This window comes from Labrus bergylta, chromosome 18 (genome assembly GCF_963930695.1).
Source record: "Labrus bergylta chromosome 18, fLabBer1.1, whole genome shotgun sequence".
NCBI classification, from domain to species: Eukaryota; Metazoa; Chordata; class Actinopteri; order Labriformes; family Labridae; genus Labrus; species Labrus bergylta.
In genome coordinates, this window is record NC_089212.1 from 6,522,710 (window position 1) to 6,535,815 (window position 13,106).

General features: G+C 42.1%; 1 protein-coding gene across 1 annotated transcript in view; it reads right to left on the reverse strand.

The window, feature by feature from the left end:
- Positions 1-2,520, reverse strand: part of gabrb1 (gamma-aminobutyric acid type A receptor subunit beta1) — a 51,068-nt gene extending 48,548 nt beyond the window's left edge. Inside the window, exons 1-3 of the mRNA XM_020641259.3 lie at positions 1,645-2,520; positions 1,464-1,555; positions 1,293-1,360 (exon numbers count right to left, since the gene is read on the reverse strand). Coding sequence (XP_020496915.1) covers positions 1,293-1,360; positions 1,464-1,555; positions 1,645-1,724 — 240 coding nt within the window. The 5' untranslated portion in view covers positions 1,725-2,520. The remainder of the gene's footprint in view (positions 1-1,292; positions 1,361-1,463; positions 1,556-1,644) is intronic.
- Between the last annotated feature and the right edge of the window lie 10,586 nt (positions 2,521-13,106).

Consider the following 13,106-nt stretch of genomic DNA (forward strand, 5'->3'; position numbering starts at 1 on the left):
GGCCAAGCTAACATGAACACGAGTCAAATCCAAGTAGTGATAAATGTAAATGAAATTAAAATGTTCACTGGTTGTGGATGACTAATGTTAATGAACACAAATAATCCCACGGTCAAACCCATGGGAGTAACACAAGATGAAAATGTTCTTCACTTTCAGTCTGAAGTTTATATTTAGAGGTCCTCTAAGTATGTTCCACTTCAACATATAGTTACAATGATCTGGAACTCAGATATCTAGGCAGCTACTAAAAATAGTTCCAGGAACTCAAAGCAGTACCAAAGTGTTCTCTGAAGCTTGCTTATGACAGACCTCAATGTACACACTCAAAGCCAGATTGGGTTGTATGTGACGCTGCAGAAGAGCACCAGTAATGTGATATAAGGACCAGTATGTTGCTTAGTCATGTTTAGCCTGCGTCTCTCCCTCATGTTCTCTGATGCCACACGGCTCGTCCTGCTATAGCCCTGATGTGTATATTCCCCCTTGGCAGCAGCATTGATACCTTTGCATTAAGTGGTCAAATCATATTCTGCAGACGCTCTGCTCCACTGGGCTCCTTCCTCCCGTTGACTCACTGACGGCCGTTATGTAATTACTGCATCGAGGCCAAAAAAACAAAAAAAAAACACCCGGACAAAACGCGTTCACAGACGTGTTATTTCTCCTGTTCTTTCCCACTTGTGTCCGTTTCCCTGACCGTGTGCGTGGAATCACTAAACAGTGTGTGTCTCTCTCTCTCTCTCTCTCTCTCTATCTCTCTCTCCACATCCTCCGTCTCTCTCTCTCTCTCTCTCTCTCTTTCTCCTCATCCTCCGTCTCTCTCTCTCTCTCTCTCCTCATCCTCCGTCTCTCTCTCTCTCTTTCTCTCTCTCCTCATCCTCCGTCTCTCTCTCTCTCTCTCTCTCTCTCTCCTCATCCTCCGTGTCTCTCTCTCTCTCTCTCTCTCTCTCTCTCTCCTCATCCTCCGTGTCTCTCTGTCTCTGTCTTGTTAATACTCTGCCTCCGCCGGTTGTGACACCACAGGGGAAGTACTTGATGCATACGGATTGGCTTTGACACATTGCGGATCTCTCCATGGTGCTGAAAAGGGGAGCGGAGGGGGGAGGAGGAGGAGGAGGAGGAGGAGGAAGAGGAGGAAGAGGGGGGGGGTGGTTCTTTTTTAGCTCCCTTCAGGAGCGGCGTTGCAGCAAGTACACCGGCAAACCGGACTGACACCGATTTCAAAACCTCTCTACTTGTTTTGTGGAGAATCTTATCTCCCACTGCACCGCATCACGAGGCAAACTTACCATGTTGACTTCAGACACCATGTCAATGCTGGCGATGTCTATGCTCATGCCAACATCCACAGGGGGGCCTATGGAAAATATGACAGCGGAGTGCTAGTGAGCATCACAGCACATGTTAATTACATGAACACAGCAGGCTTAAAGAAAAAAAAAGGGGGGGGGGGGGGTTACCTCCAAAATCAGGCCTCAGACGGATGTCATAGCCATCCAGCACCTTGTCCACGGTGGCTTTCACATATGACATGTTGTTGGGCTCGTTGGCACTGGGGAGGGAAACACATTAATGTTGAGAGAAGAAGAATTCACACTTTGAATCATGCATGAAACGAGACATGACACATGTAATTCTCACCTCTGAGCCCCGCACACCACAGTCGCCAGCAGGGACAAGCAGTAGACCCCCCAGCTCCCGTGGTCCAGAGTCCTCCACATCACTAACTCCTGATCCTGCCAGCGACTTTGACACACAAGATCTCAGGGATGCAACTTAGGCTGCAAAATTATTCCAAGAGCAACGCATGCGCGTCGTTTTACCAACATCCAAGCGTCAGCCGCGAGGTGAGCAAAGACGAATCTGGATGCAAATGAAGCCGCGGTGAGTGGGGGGGGGGGGGAGAAGAAACCCCAGCCAAAGGTGTGGAGGCTTCACCTGAGGAGTGAAGGTTTGCGCATGAAACGTCACCCAGCACTTCACATGTCAATACACAGACCCCCCACCCACCCCCCGCTCCGGCAGCTTTATTCCAGCAGTCACAAAAAGGGTCCGGAGCAGATCTGCGTCAGGGCCGTCTCTCCACCGCTGAATGTGAGGACGGTAAATAATGAGCGCAGATTGTAGCAACCCGGTCACCTTTACAAAGCTAGAAGAGAGAAGGCAAGAGAGAGAGATGGAGAGAGAGAGAGGCAGCGAGAAAGACAGAGAGAGAGGCAGAGAGAGAGAGAGAGAGAGAGAGGGAGAGAGAGGGAGAGCGTCATGCAACACAAGCACGTCTGAAGAGCTGCGCATTTTTCGGGGCAGCGCATCCCATTCTGCTCGCGTCACGGGCTGCACCAACTTAATTAATTGTTTAAAATCCCAGAAAAATGCATTAAAAACTGCAACGCACGACTAAGTGATGAGAGAGGAGATAGGACACGCTGGGTGAGAGCTGAAATGGATTCTGCCTTCACTGCAGGACGTGAAGAGAATGAAGAAGAAGTGTTCTGCATTTAACCCGTCAGAGATTTTCAGCCGAAGTAGGAAGTAATCACCAGATGTTGTCGTTTCCGAATAGCTAAATTAGGAACGTCTACAAACACCCTTAAGCTGCCCCTGGAAACATTTATTGGTCAGCGTGGGAACCTCTGGACCAATGCAGCCTCACAAGATTTCATGACACCCTCAAAAACAGTCCCTGAACCCTGACCATCAGACTCAGGGCTTTCGCCTGGAGAAACTCCTCAGAACTACCCAGTAACTATTTCCAGCTGGTTTCCCATCAAACTTACAAAATAAAAGAGCCATCATGAGTGCGTTGACATATTTACTGCCTCTTCATTTCTGCAGCTTTCACCACATGAGCGGTTACATTTCAGCCACATGATAACAGGAGGTCGTTCATGGAGGAAATTATCCAAAAATGAATGTCCTCATTGTTTTTTTTTACTCCGATAAACCATTGACTATGGTTCATGACCTCTGCCTGCGTACGGGAACATGGAAGTTGAAGAGTTAAAACAACAGGAAATGGCTGTTTGACAGCAAGGTGAAGCAGCAGAATGATTCAAAAATGATGCACAAGTTCAACTTACATTTATTTTTAAAAACTGTTTCCAAGTGGCTGAGATACGCTTCACTGTTTCCCCTGCTGCGGTGCTTCAAACACGTATCTTCTGTTTTAGCACCCGTATGCTTCTCTAAAGAGGGCCCGCTGTTTATGAAACAGACTGAAATGAACAACTAGCTTCTGTATGAGCTATCAAAGTAAACAATTGAAACCGTGTTACAGTATTGCGCAAAAGTCTCAGGCCACCACTAGCTTTGTCAGTTGCGTAAAGTTTTAATGAACTTATTCATTACTCACACTCTTCATAAGATACAACCAGAAAATGCAGATAGGTATTACACATTACAAAGATCAGGAGCTTCTACAGGCACAGAGCTGAGAACAACAAGCCCAAAGGGGCGTTTGACATCACGGTACTGCTCACTGAACGGACATGTTTAATATCTGATTCATTAATGTTTAAATGTTGCATGTTCAGTAGAGTCTGGTTGGGCCTTGGCAGAAATCAATCGGGGGACTAATCCCTCCCCGATTCATTTTTCTTTGTTGACTTTCATTGACAAACTTTTGGTTTTCACAGCAATAATGCATGCAACGCTTAGCAGGGCAACAAGAGTGCGTGCTGTCAGATGGGGCCCCCCTTTAGGGAGGTTTCCGACCATGCACCTCTGCCCGTGTTATACCTTTAATGCTTTTTGAGGCATCCCAAATGAAATGAGCTGAATGTCTGTAAATCATAGTGTACATTATGGTCACAAACAATGTGATCAGTTAGCTTATTGTAATCCGTTTTCTACAATCCCTGCATCTCCGAGGAGAGAGAGCATTGTTCAGAAGTAAATATGTGTCGACTTGATTACTTCTTGGGTTATTTGCATACGTATGATATGAACAGAGCCTTTTGAATAAACATCTCATCAGCTCTGCACACACAGGGGGTTTGTAGGAATGTCATTAAAGTTGTGTGCACTTTGAATAGTGATTGTAGTCATACATATTTAATGTGTCTTTTCATTGTGTGTGAATACAGGTATTCATATTCCCCTTGGGCACTGTTCTTCTTCGGCTCACTGTATTTGATCCAGCAGTAACATGCTTCACACATCCTGCAAATTATCTGACTATTTTCTATCCAGTGGAAGGGGTATTACCTTGTCAGGCATCAGTCACTGAGTTTGTGTGAGACAGTGGTGTTTGTAACAAACATGGTGGCTTACACTGATGGATGGTTTACTCTTTTTATCTGCAGCTCTCTCACCCGCTTCTTGGATGTTTTTCTGAGGCTTTTCGTTTTTAAAAAGAAGACTCCGCCTCGTGTTTGGCTGCAGCAGCAAAAATCAGAGATGGACATCGGTTCATTATCCCCTTTGATGACTAAATCATCAAAGTGATGAGCAAATTCGACTGGTACTGATAAATTATTGGTGCGCTCGCTTTGATTCAGGATAGAGCTCAACTGAACCCAATTCTTTCATTTGAATGAACTGTTTTGAACATTTACATTTTCAGAAGTTCATCACCAAAAAGAACAGATGTTATACAAACGATCACTGATTCTGTCCTTCAGAGTATTGTATGAAATCCAAATGAGGGACATGATATTATTGGAAGATAGGCACGAAAGTTACTAAACATTATGTCCATGAATAGTCATGACAGGCCTTACTAATCACTAAAAGGGTTGACTCATGGTAAATCATCATTATTGTGATAATTATTGGATTTTTATACTTGGTGGAGGACTTTTCGCGGCCCGCCTGCAGTACCCACAATGGCCACCAGGGGGCTGCGGCCCACACTTTGGGAAGCACTGACCTACACTTTTGACATTAGTTGCAAAACAGCCACCAGACTTGGAAAATCCACCTTTAGCTTTTAGCTCCAAACATTCTGCATTATTTACAACACTCAAATTCGACACTCTTGGATATATTAAAGGGAAGACCTCTGGGCGGTGGTAGCCAGTAGTAATGATGAGTGCCTCTGTCCAAGAAAAAGAAAAAATGGCCCAAAATGTTTTTAAAAAAAGGAAGATCTCACACCACTTTACAGCAGTGATGAATTGTTTTCCATGAGTGTGGTTTGTTATGCTTTTTTTAATATCTCGACATCATCATAGAAGAGGAAAACCTTGATGATTCTCGCACTTAAAAGCTCCTGAGAGGAGCTTTTCTCTGGTAATTAAACAGACTGAAATGAATGCTGATGCCTCCAAATGACCTCCAAAATCAAACGAGACTATCAGCGACAACACTGATCTATAAAGTCATTTAAAATGCCTGAAACCACTGCCGCAGGGCAGGTGTGTGACGAAGTGACTAACTGCATGCAGCCATTTTTTTGAACATTTTCCACCACAAAGGACCACTCTGGATAGGTTACTCATTTGACTGGAATAAAAAAACAGTATCATCGTTTTTTGGTCAGAAAGTGCTTGTTGGGGGGCGGTAGATGGTCTTTGGATAAGGTCAGGCCACATGTAGGGAGGCTGTTGTCCTCCAAGCAGGCGGCCCAGATTTGAATCCGAGTGACAAACACAGAAAATACATTTTGTGAGCACATCACCTTGTAGCTCACATTGGTTGCTACTTTTTAACTTTTATGGATGTTTTTAATGAGCTGTCAGTGTTTTTGTATGAGTCTGACATAACTAGTGTGTACCAGACAGTTTCTGACAACAACAAGGCTTGGCGTGCATTTTTGGTGCTTCATTTGGTGGGCGGGGCTTTGCAGACTGACATGTGCTAGCAGAGAGGCAGAAGGGGAGAACATTTGAATGTTTATGTTGCTTTCTGCCACTTCGATCGGAACAACTTTTGCTCTCTTCATGACCATTTCATGTTTTTCTGCGAGATCACACTAAGGCGGCAGATATATGTCTGACCTTTATCAAACTGGTGAACCATTCATGTTCAGGCATTTCACCCATGAACACTTCAGAGGGAGAGAACATCGCAGCATGAGGTTCTGTGAGATGGGAAAAAAAAAAAAAATCCCAAACAGATGTCCTAATAGACCGATTTGGGATCTGAGAGGGGCAGCGCTGTGTGAACATAACTGTCAGCACCAATCAGAAGAGGGAGCAGATGAGACTGTGATGTAATTAACCAGCTCTGACAGCTCGGTTCTCTTAAAGCCCAAACTGAAGTTATGTGTCATTTTCTGTTTTTCCATTTCTGTCATGTTTAAGATGTTACAGACGATTCTCCAGATCCTCGAACACAACCTCAGGGTTAAGTTTGAACATATGTTTGGTTTGACATGTCACAAAAAAACACCCAGGACTCTAACCCACCCCCCCCTTCGCTGTCTGACTGTAGTCTGTGCTCTGCTGCCATCTGGTGGTACTGAGACGTACACACAGTTTTTATCACAATAAGTTCTATAGCTGCTCTTTGTGAAATGTGTCAATAGTTACATTTTATTGTGATTTGGAGCTATAAAAGTCATATTGAGTGATTTATTATTTAGAAAATGTATTGATTATTTCCACTTCAGTAATATTCATTTACTACTATACTTTTTTCCTCCTCTCTATAAATCAGTAGATGTAAAGCTCAGAGAGACAGATAGACACACAGCGAGAGATTGTGATGTCTCTTCTGACAGATCTCCCTCTTTTCAGTGTGTTGCCGGTCTCCGTGGCAACTGCTCTGATGACATCAGGCAAAAACACAGAGTACTCCATAAACAGCAGTGTGTGTGAGTGTGCGTGACCAGGAATACACAAGTTCAATTAGAGGAAAGAGAAGACAGACAGACAGACAGACAGACACACACACACACACACACACACACACACGTCAAATTAATTAAGTCACTGATATTAAGATAGGAGAATGTTTTTCTGTTTTTTTTTAAATGAAATCATTATAGCTTTAATCAGTGACCTTCTCTTCTTCTGTGGTTAATAAGAAGCTTGAATGACGACAGATCCACATCACATGATAGAGATACTGAGCTTAATTAGATGTTTAATTGTGACCTTTGTTTATATTAGGGAGAGAGGAGCCATAAATAAACAATCACTTTCCCTTTTTTATTCAGAGATGTCTTTGCCTACATGATAATGTTGATAATATACATTAATATGTTCAAAAGAGAAAACACAAGTGGAGATATTAAACCAAAAGTGGACATGACGAGAAGTGTGATATAATTAATGACAGATGTTTAGAGCAGGATTCCTTTAAAAGTTGAAGGTCATAACTCGACATAAAGAGTCTTATTTTTTATTGTGAGACGTTTTAGATTTTAGATTCTGAAACATGTATGATTACTTTATCAAATCGACTCTTTCTACCTGGATTCTTTGAGTTTTTATTGTTCTTTTTTCTAAGATCTGCTTATTCACAGCTGTGTGGGGCGGCTGTGGCGCAGTTGGTAGAGTCAGTTGTCTCCGAGCCGGAAGGTCAGGGGTTCAATCCCCAGCTCCTACAACCATATGTCCATCATGTCGTTGGGTAAGACCCCAAGTTGCTCCCACTGCTTTGACGGCGGTGTACAAATGTGTATGAGTTAATACTGATGGTCTCTCACCTCTACCATCGGTGTTTGAATTTGAAGCTCAATCCAAAAGGCAACAGGACTGGTTGAAGATCTTGAAGACGTTTCACCTCTCCTCTGAAAGGCTTCTTCAGCTCTAAACTATCTGTTGGACGGATCTAAAAATTTAAGCCTCTGTTGATTTTTTTCTTCTTCTGGGGTTTTAAAACTTTTAATGTAGAAACTATTTGCAGTTATCATGATGACAAATGTAATCTAATTCAGCTTAGTAAACAGAGACAAGAGTTGCTACCAATGAGCATTTGATTTTTTTATTACTTTGAGTTGTGTGTAAATAAACAAAATATAGTCTTCTTGGTCAAACAATTTATTTTCTCACCTCAAAATGGCAGATACTCCCTTAGTAAATGAAGACTCAATATCACAGAGAAGAGTTTGTAAAAAGGTTTATTGTTCATCTAAAAATAGTATATGAATGGGTTAATATGTTACATCCATCACTCTAACACTTGAGTGTTATTTTACACAGTTCACCAGCAGATGGCGCCTTCAGCTTTCTTCTGTTTCTGCAGAGCCTCAACTGAATCGGGAGGTTTACTTTAAAACACCTGATGGCTTCAGTGAAGGTGTCTGTATGGGCTGTTTGAAATCCATCAAACATGTCCGTGAAGTGTTTTGAATATGTACCCTTAATGACAGAGGGAGAGGGTAAAGGGTCTGGTTTGCTCATTGTGAGGAACTATTGATTACTGGTAAATCAATGTGTGGCTCTTAATGTGCAGCTCGCCACAGATTACCGCTGTGAATGTAAATAACGGGGAAACAGACATGTCAAAATGAAGAGGCTCGTCTTGGTGAAAAATCAATATCCTCTGATGAGAAATATAAAGGCTGGTTAAGCAAAGGTTAAAGTGGTAGATTGGATCTGTAAAGTCTGTTCAGTCAAACACAGAGAAACTAAAATAATTCTTTACATAGTCTCAGTTTTAATTTAATTTCTATCAAATGATGCTGGCAGCAGCAGAGACTTTCAAACATGGTAGACACAGGTCTCTAACTTTTCTTTCAGTCATTCTTTCAACTATTTTTGGGCTTTTTAAACCTTGATTGAGAGGTGTACCGTGGATGGAGACAGAAATCAGCGAAAAAGAGAGTGGGAAGTGACAAGTGGGCATCCTGGGTTTGAGTCCAACCTGTGGTCCCTTTCCTCGGAGGACTTAACTTAAGGGCGCGGTCACACTGGTCATAGGGCTCCATACATGGGGCGCGTGCACCAACCATTAGGCGCCCATTTCGATATACATTTTTACTCAAGGGATCATCAAGGGGTGACTGTTAGTTAAGTCAATTCAGAAACCTTTATTCTCTGGGGATTTAATTCTAAGGCACATCAAGCAGATAGGTTTAAAAGAAAATGTATTGCATATTTACTGACATCTACGGAGTCCCCAAAGTCCCATAAAGTAAAATCATAAAATAATTAGCTTACAAGATAAGTTGAACAAGATAATTATTGTACGCACACAAGATTATGTTGAGTTATTATCATCTGTTCACAAGATTATTATTTATTTATTTTATTTTACTTTTTAGGACTTCAGGGACTCTGACACACACACACTTTGATAAGAGTTTGGAAATACATTTTCCTTTTCAAGTTGACATGATCATTTTAATACTCTTCCCTGTGCACGTCCATAAAAACTTCTTACAACATTTCATCAAATGGACTGGAAGAGCGATTGGATGGTTTTGAAACCCCGCCCCCCCAAAAAAAATAATTTTGGGTAAGTCTTAACTGTCTGGAAGATTTCCCACTGCTGACATTATTCAGACCGTCTGTGTCAAAGAGGAAACCCACATCAAAGATTTATGAAACAACGTGTAAGGAGTCTTATTGAGGTCATTATTTAACCATCTGGTGGGATTGCAGTCACAATATTACTGCAGAAGATCTCATATGTAATATCTCGTCTGAAGCTGCCTGTTTTTCTGTGTGTTTCAAAAACTGCATGGATATCATGTTGGTTGTTTTGCAGCTTTTTACTCCCTATAGCCCCCAAAAATGTAGAATTATTCAGTACAGCATGATTTAAAAGGAGCCTCTTAACAATACGTTTTCAATCCTGGTTTCAAAAGTCCTTAATAAACCAACCTGGTTATTCCAAATGACCAGGACACCAGGTCTCATTGAAGCACAGTCCCCTTCATCAGGACGTCTCCTTTGACCTCAACGTCACCTTTCTGTGATACATGCATCATTCTGCTCTGTAATCACCATCAGTCATTGTTTGACAGCTTGAGCCACCATCACACAGGAGCCTTCGGCCAGCCATTTAACCTTGATTAGTCCCTCATTCCAAATCCATCACAAGCAGTGCACATGTGTAACTGGTCCCATGAGCAGCTGTCTGTCAATAGAGTGCAGGCAATGAGCTGGAGGCGCGATCAGGATCAAAAGTCGATATGAAGAAGAGATAAATGTTTAGATGAGGAATGATGGAGCTCACTATACCTGTCCAATCATTTGAATCAAATATAAAACTGTGAGGGGGGGACCTTTTTTCCACTGTTGGGGGTTCAGTGCCTTATTCAAGGACACCTCACCACTACTCTGGAAGTGAACTAACACCTCTCCAGCCATCAGATCAACTTCCATACTTTGGTCTGCATGGGTCCTTGAACTGGTTTCCCTTTGGATCCAAGCCCCAACAGACTGAGCTGCCTCTGCCCCCAATGTCACTGGTTTTTCGGAAACTTCTTGCTTAAAATGTATTATTTGGCTGTAAATCAGCAGAGAGAATTTGTTTGTTTTGTGCACATTATATATCGTGAAATGGTGAGTGTCAAAAATGACATATTTTGAACGTAGACTGTACAAAACATGGACGTAGTTACAGTGAAGTCACCAATTGGTTACTAGGGAGGCATTTTGGAGCTGAACAATAGAAGTCTCCAAATTTGAAATGCTACCTCAACCTTATTATGGATCAATCAGGCAAAGTGTAAAAGTTAAGGTGGGCATTAAGCCTTCTGGTAAACAGCCATAACAAACCTACCTCAAATAAGCCACACCCCTAATTATGTAAATGTACACATCACACAGACTTACGGAAAATAATGACGCACTACTAATCTACTCTCCTCTCGCAGTGAGTGCAGAAATGTGCTATTCGGACGAAAAGCTATTTTTGTAGACATATTTATTTCTGCTGCCAAGTTGGACATTTTTATTATTGGACCTAATGGAGATTCATTGGCTTTTACAGACAGCCTCAAGTGGACACTCAAGGAACTGCAGTTTTTTGCACTTCAGCAATGGCTTTATTTTTTTTTACATTGGAGGTTGCCGTTATCCATATTGAGTGAAATTTGTAAACATCAGGATGAGAAATACTTTTTATGCAGCGCCTCTTAATGCTCTTTCTTCTCATGGTTTCTCTTTTAGTTGCTTATTTATCTTCTCACAGCCTCGATCCTGTTGGTCTGGACCTAAGTTGTCTTCAGGGTTCCTGTGTTTCCTGAGTTATTCTGAGTGATTATGTTGCCTGAATCCTGATGATGTTTGGGGGTTGTGAAATATCGAAAGTGTAATAGTTGGTGCACGCACCCCACGTACGGAGGCTATAGCTCTCCAAGTGGGCGGCCTTGTTTGGGTTCATTTCCTGTCTGGGTTTTGTTGTTGGGTGTCTCTTTGGTGGGTTACGTTGTTGCCATGTTTTTTTTTGCTGTTTGCTTTGTTGTTATGTTATATACTGCACGTGTCAAAGCACTTTGTAAACCTTTGTTTTTAAAAGCTATTGTTATTCATCCCTAGGGGGAAATTTGGTAGATCAATGAGATAATAGATATATCTGTAATATATACACTCTGTGGAGCACATGCATGAAGAAAGCAGAGAAACATCATCGCTGGAAAACAAAGCTACTCCTGAAAATGAAGTGTGTGCAGGCAGGAGATGACAGCAGCGCCCTCACAGGGAAAAGAAAACAGAAGTGGCCCCGGCTCTAAAAGACTCACTGTCAAGAAGGAGCAGCTGTTCAGATATGAGGGTCGGTTATGAAGAGGAGAAACACACTGGTGAGAATAAGATCATGTAATTAACGATATCTGAATGACAGCAGAAGGCCTCTTTCATGCCACATGCTCTGCGCCTGCCGTCATTAGTGCAACATTTTTTTTTTTTTTTTTTTTAGAGAGAGCTGTGATGACTGTATACCTTTATTTACCATGAGTCCCCTCCCCCAACCACACACAGAGCCGCACACACATACAGTATGTATGCCAGCTGTGTGTGGCTGTCATCATCCCTTAGTATCAGAGTAAACTGTACGCAGAGGATGCATCCACCCAGTGCTGTAAATACTCCACGACATAAATGTCAACAAAAGCCAGCTACAGCACATTTAGTGATAACATGTCAACATAGAACAAACCTAGATCCAGACGCTGCCATTAAATATTCACCATCATGTAGGCTACAAGAGAAACACATCACAGATGGAAACAATAAAATTCAATAAAAACAATATGCGACATGAATATTGATATGCTTTACAATTTGCATGTAGCATCATTCTGGTTGGCAACTCCAGATTCATCCAGTGTTTAGATTAAGGTTTGGTTTTTAAACCATGGGTGAAAGTCATTTTTTAAAATTCTTGCAGACCTACTACTACATTGCTTCTTTTTGTTCACCTCTCTCCTCTCTTTGTATCCCTTCTGCTGCCCCTCTTTGACCAGGACTATCTTGTAAATGAGATTCTTAATCTGAATGAGGTGTTCCTCTAGTGTTGAAGTCAAGACTAACCGAGACCAAGACATAATGGAGACCAGTGTGCTCCAAGACCGGGTCAAGGCCAAGGCAGGGCGAGACCAAGTCAAGACCAAGAGCATAAATACCACTGAGAAATCATCATCTTGTGTGTAGGGGGTGTGTCACTCACTTATACCGTAACATCAGGAAGGTTGCAGTCGTAACCTGGGGAAATGTCAAATTATGAATGAAGTGAAGTTATTTGATCTAAGAAAGGGGCGATTTCCTTCTAATCACAGTAATGACATGTAAAAATAGCCAATCAGTGGTGGTCTTGAATAAATATCCACAGTCTGTCCAGTCTGAGACCGAGAAAACACTGAGTAAAAATGTTTTCGATTCCGAGACGAGACCTTTAAAAAGTGGTCTTGAGACCAAGACCGATCTTAAGTACTACAACAAACATGTGGTGTCTGTCATTGTGGTCTCTGTCATGGTGGCTCTGTCATGGCGGCAAAACTGATGTTACTGTTCATTCATGTTAGCTTGTTTGCATAAAGCCTGTGATGAATGTAAGCCCATCAGCGTCTGCTAGTATTGCACAATGAACATAGTATATTTGGTCTGCAACATCTTGGGATTCTTACAGTTGTGTGTGTTTGATCATATTGCATACTGTTGTTAAGAGCAGCTGCTTTAACTTTAATTCAACAAGATGCAGAGCTGCCCTTCAACATGCGTGCAGAAGAGATAACTGTTTTTGTCTTTTTCCTGTTCAGGAGCATG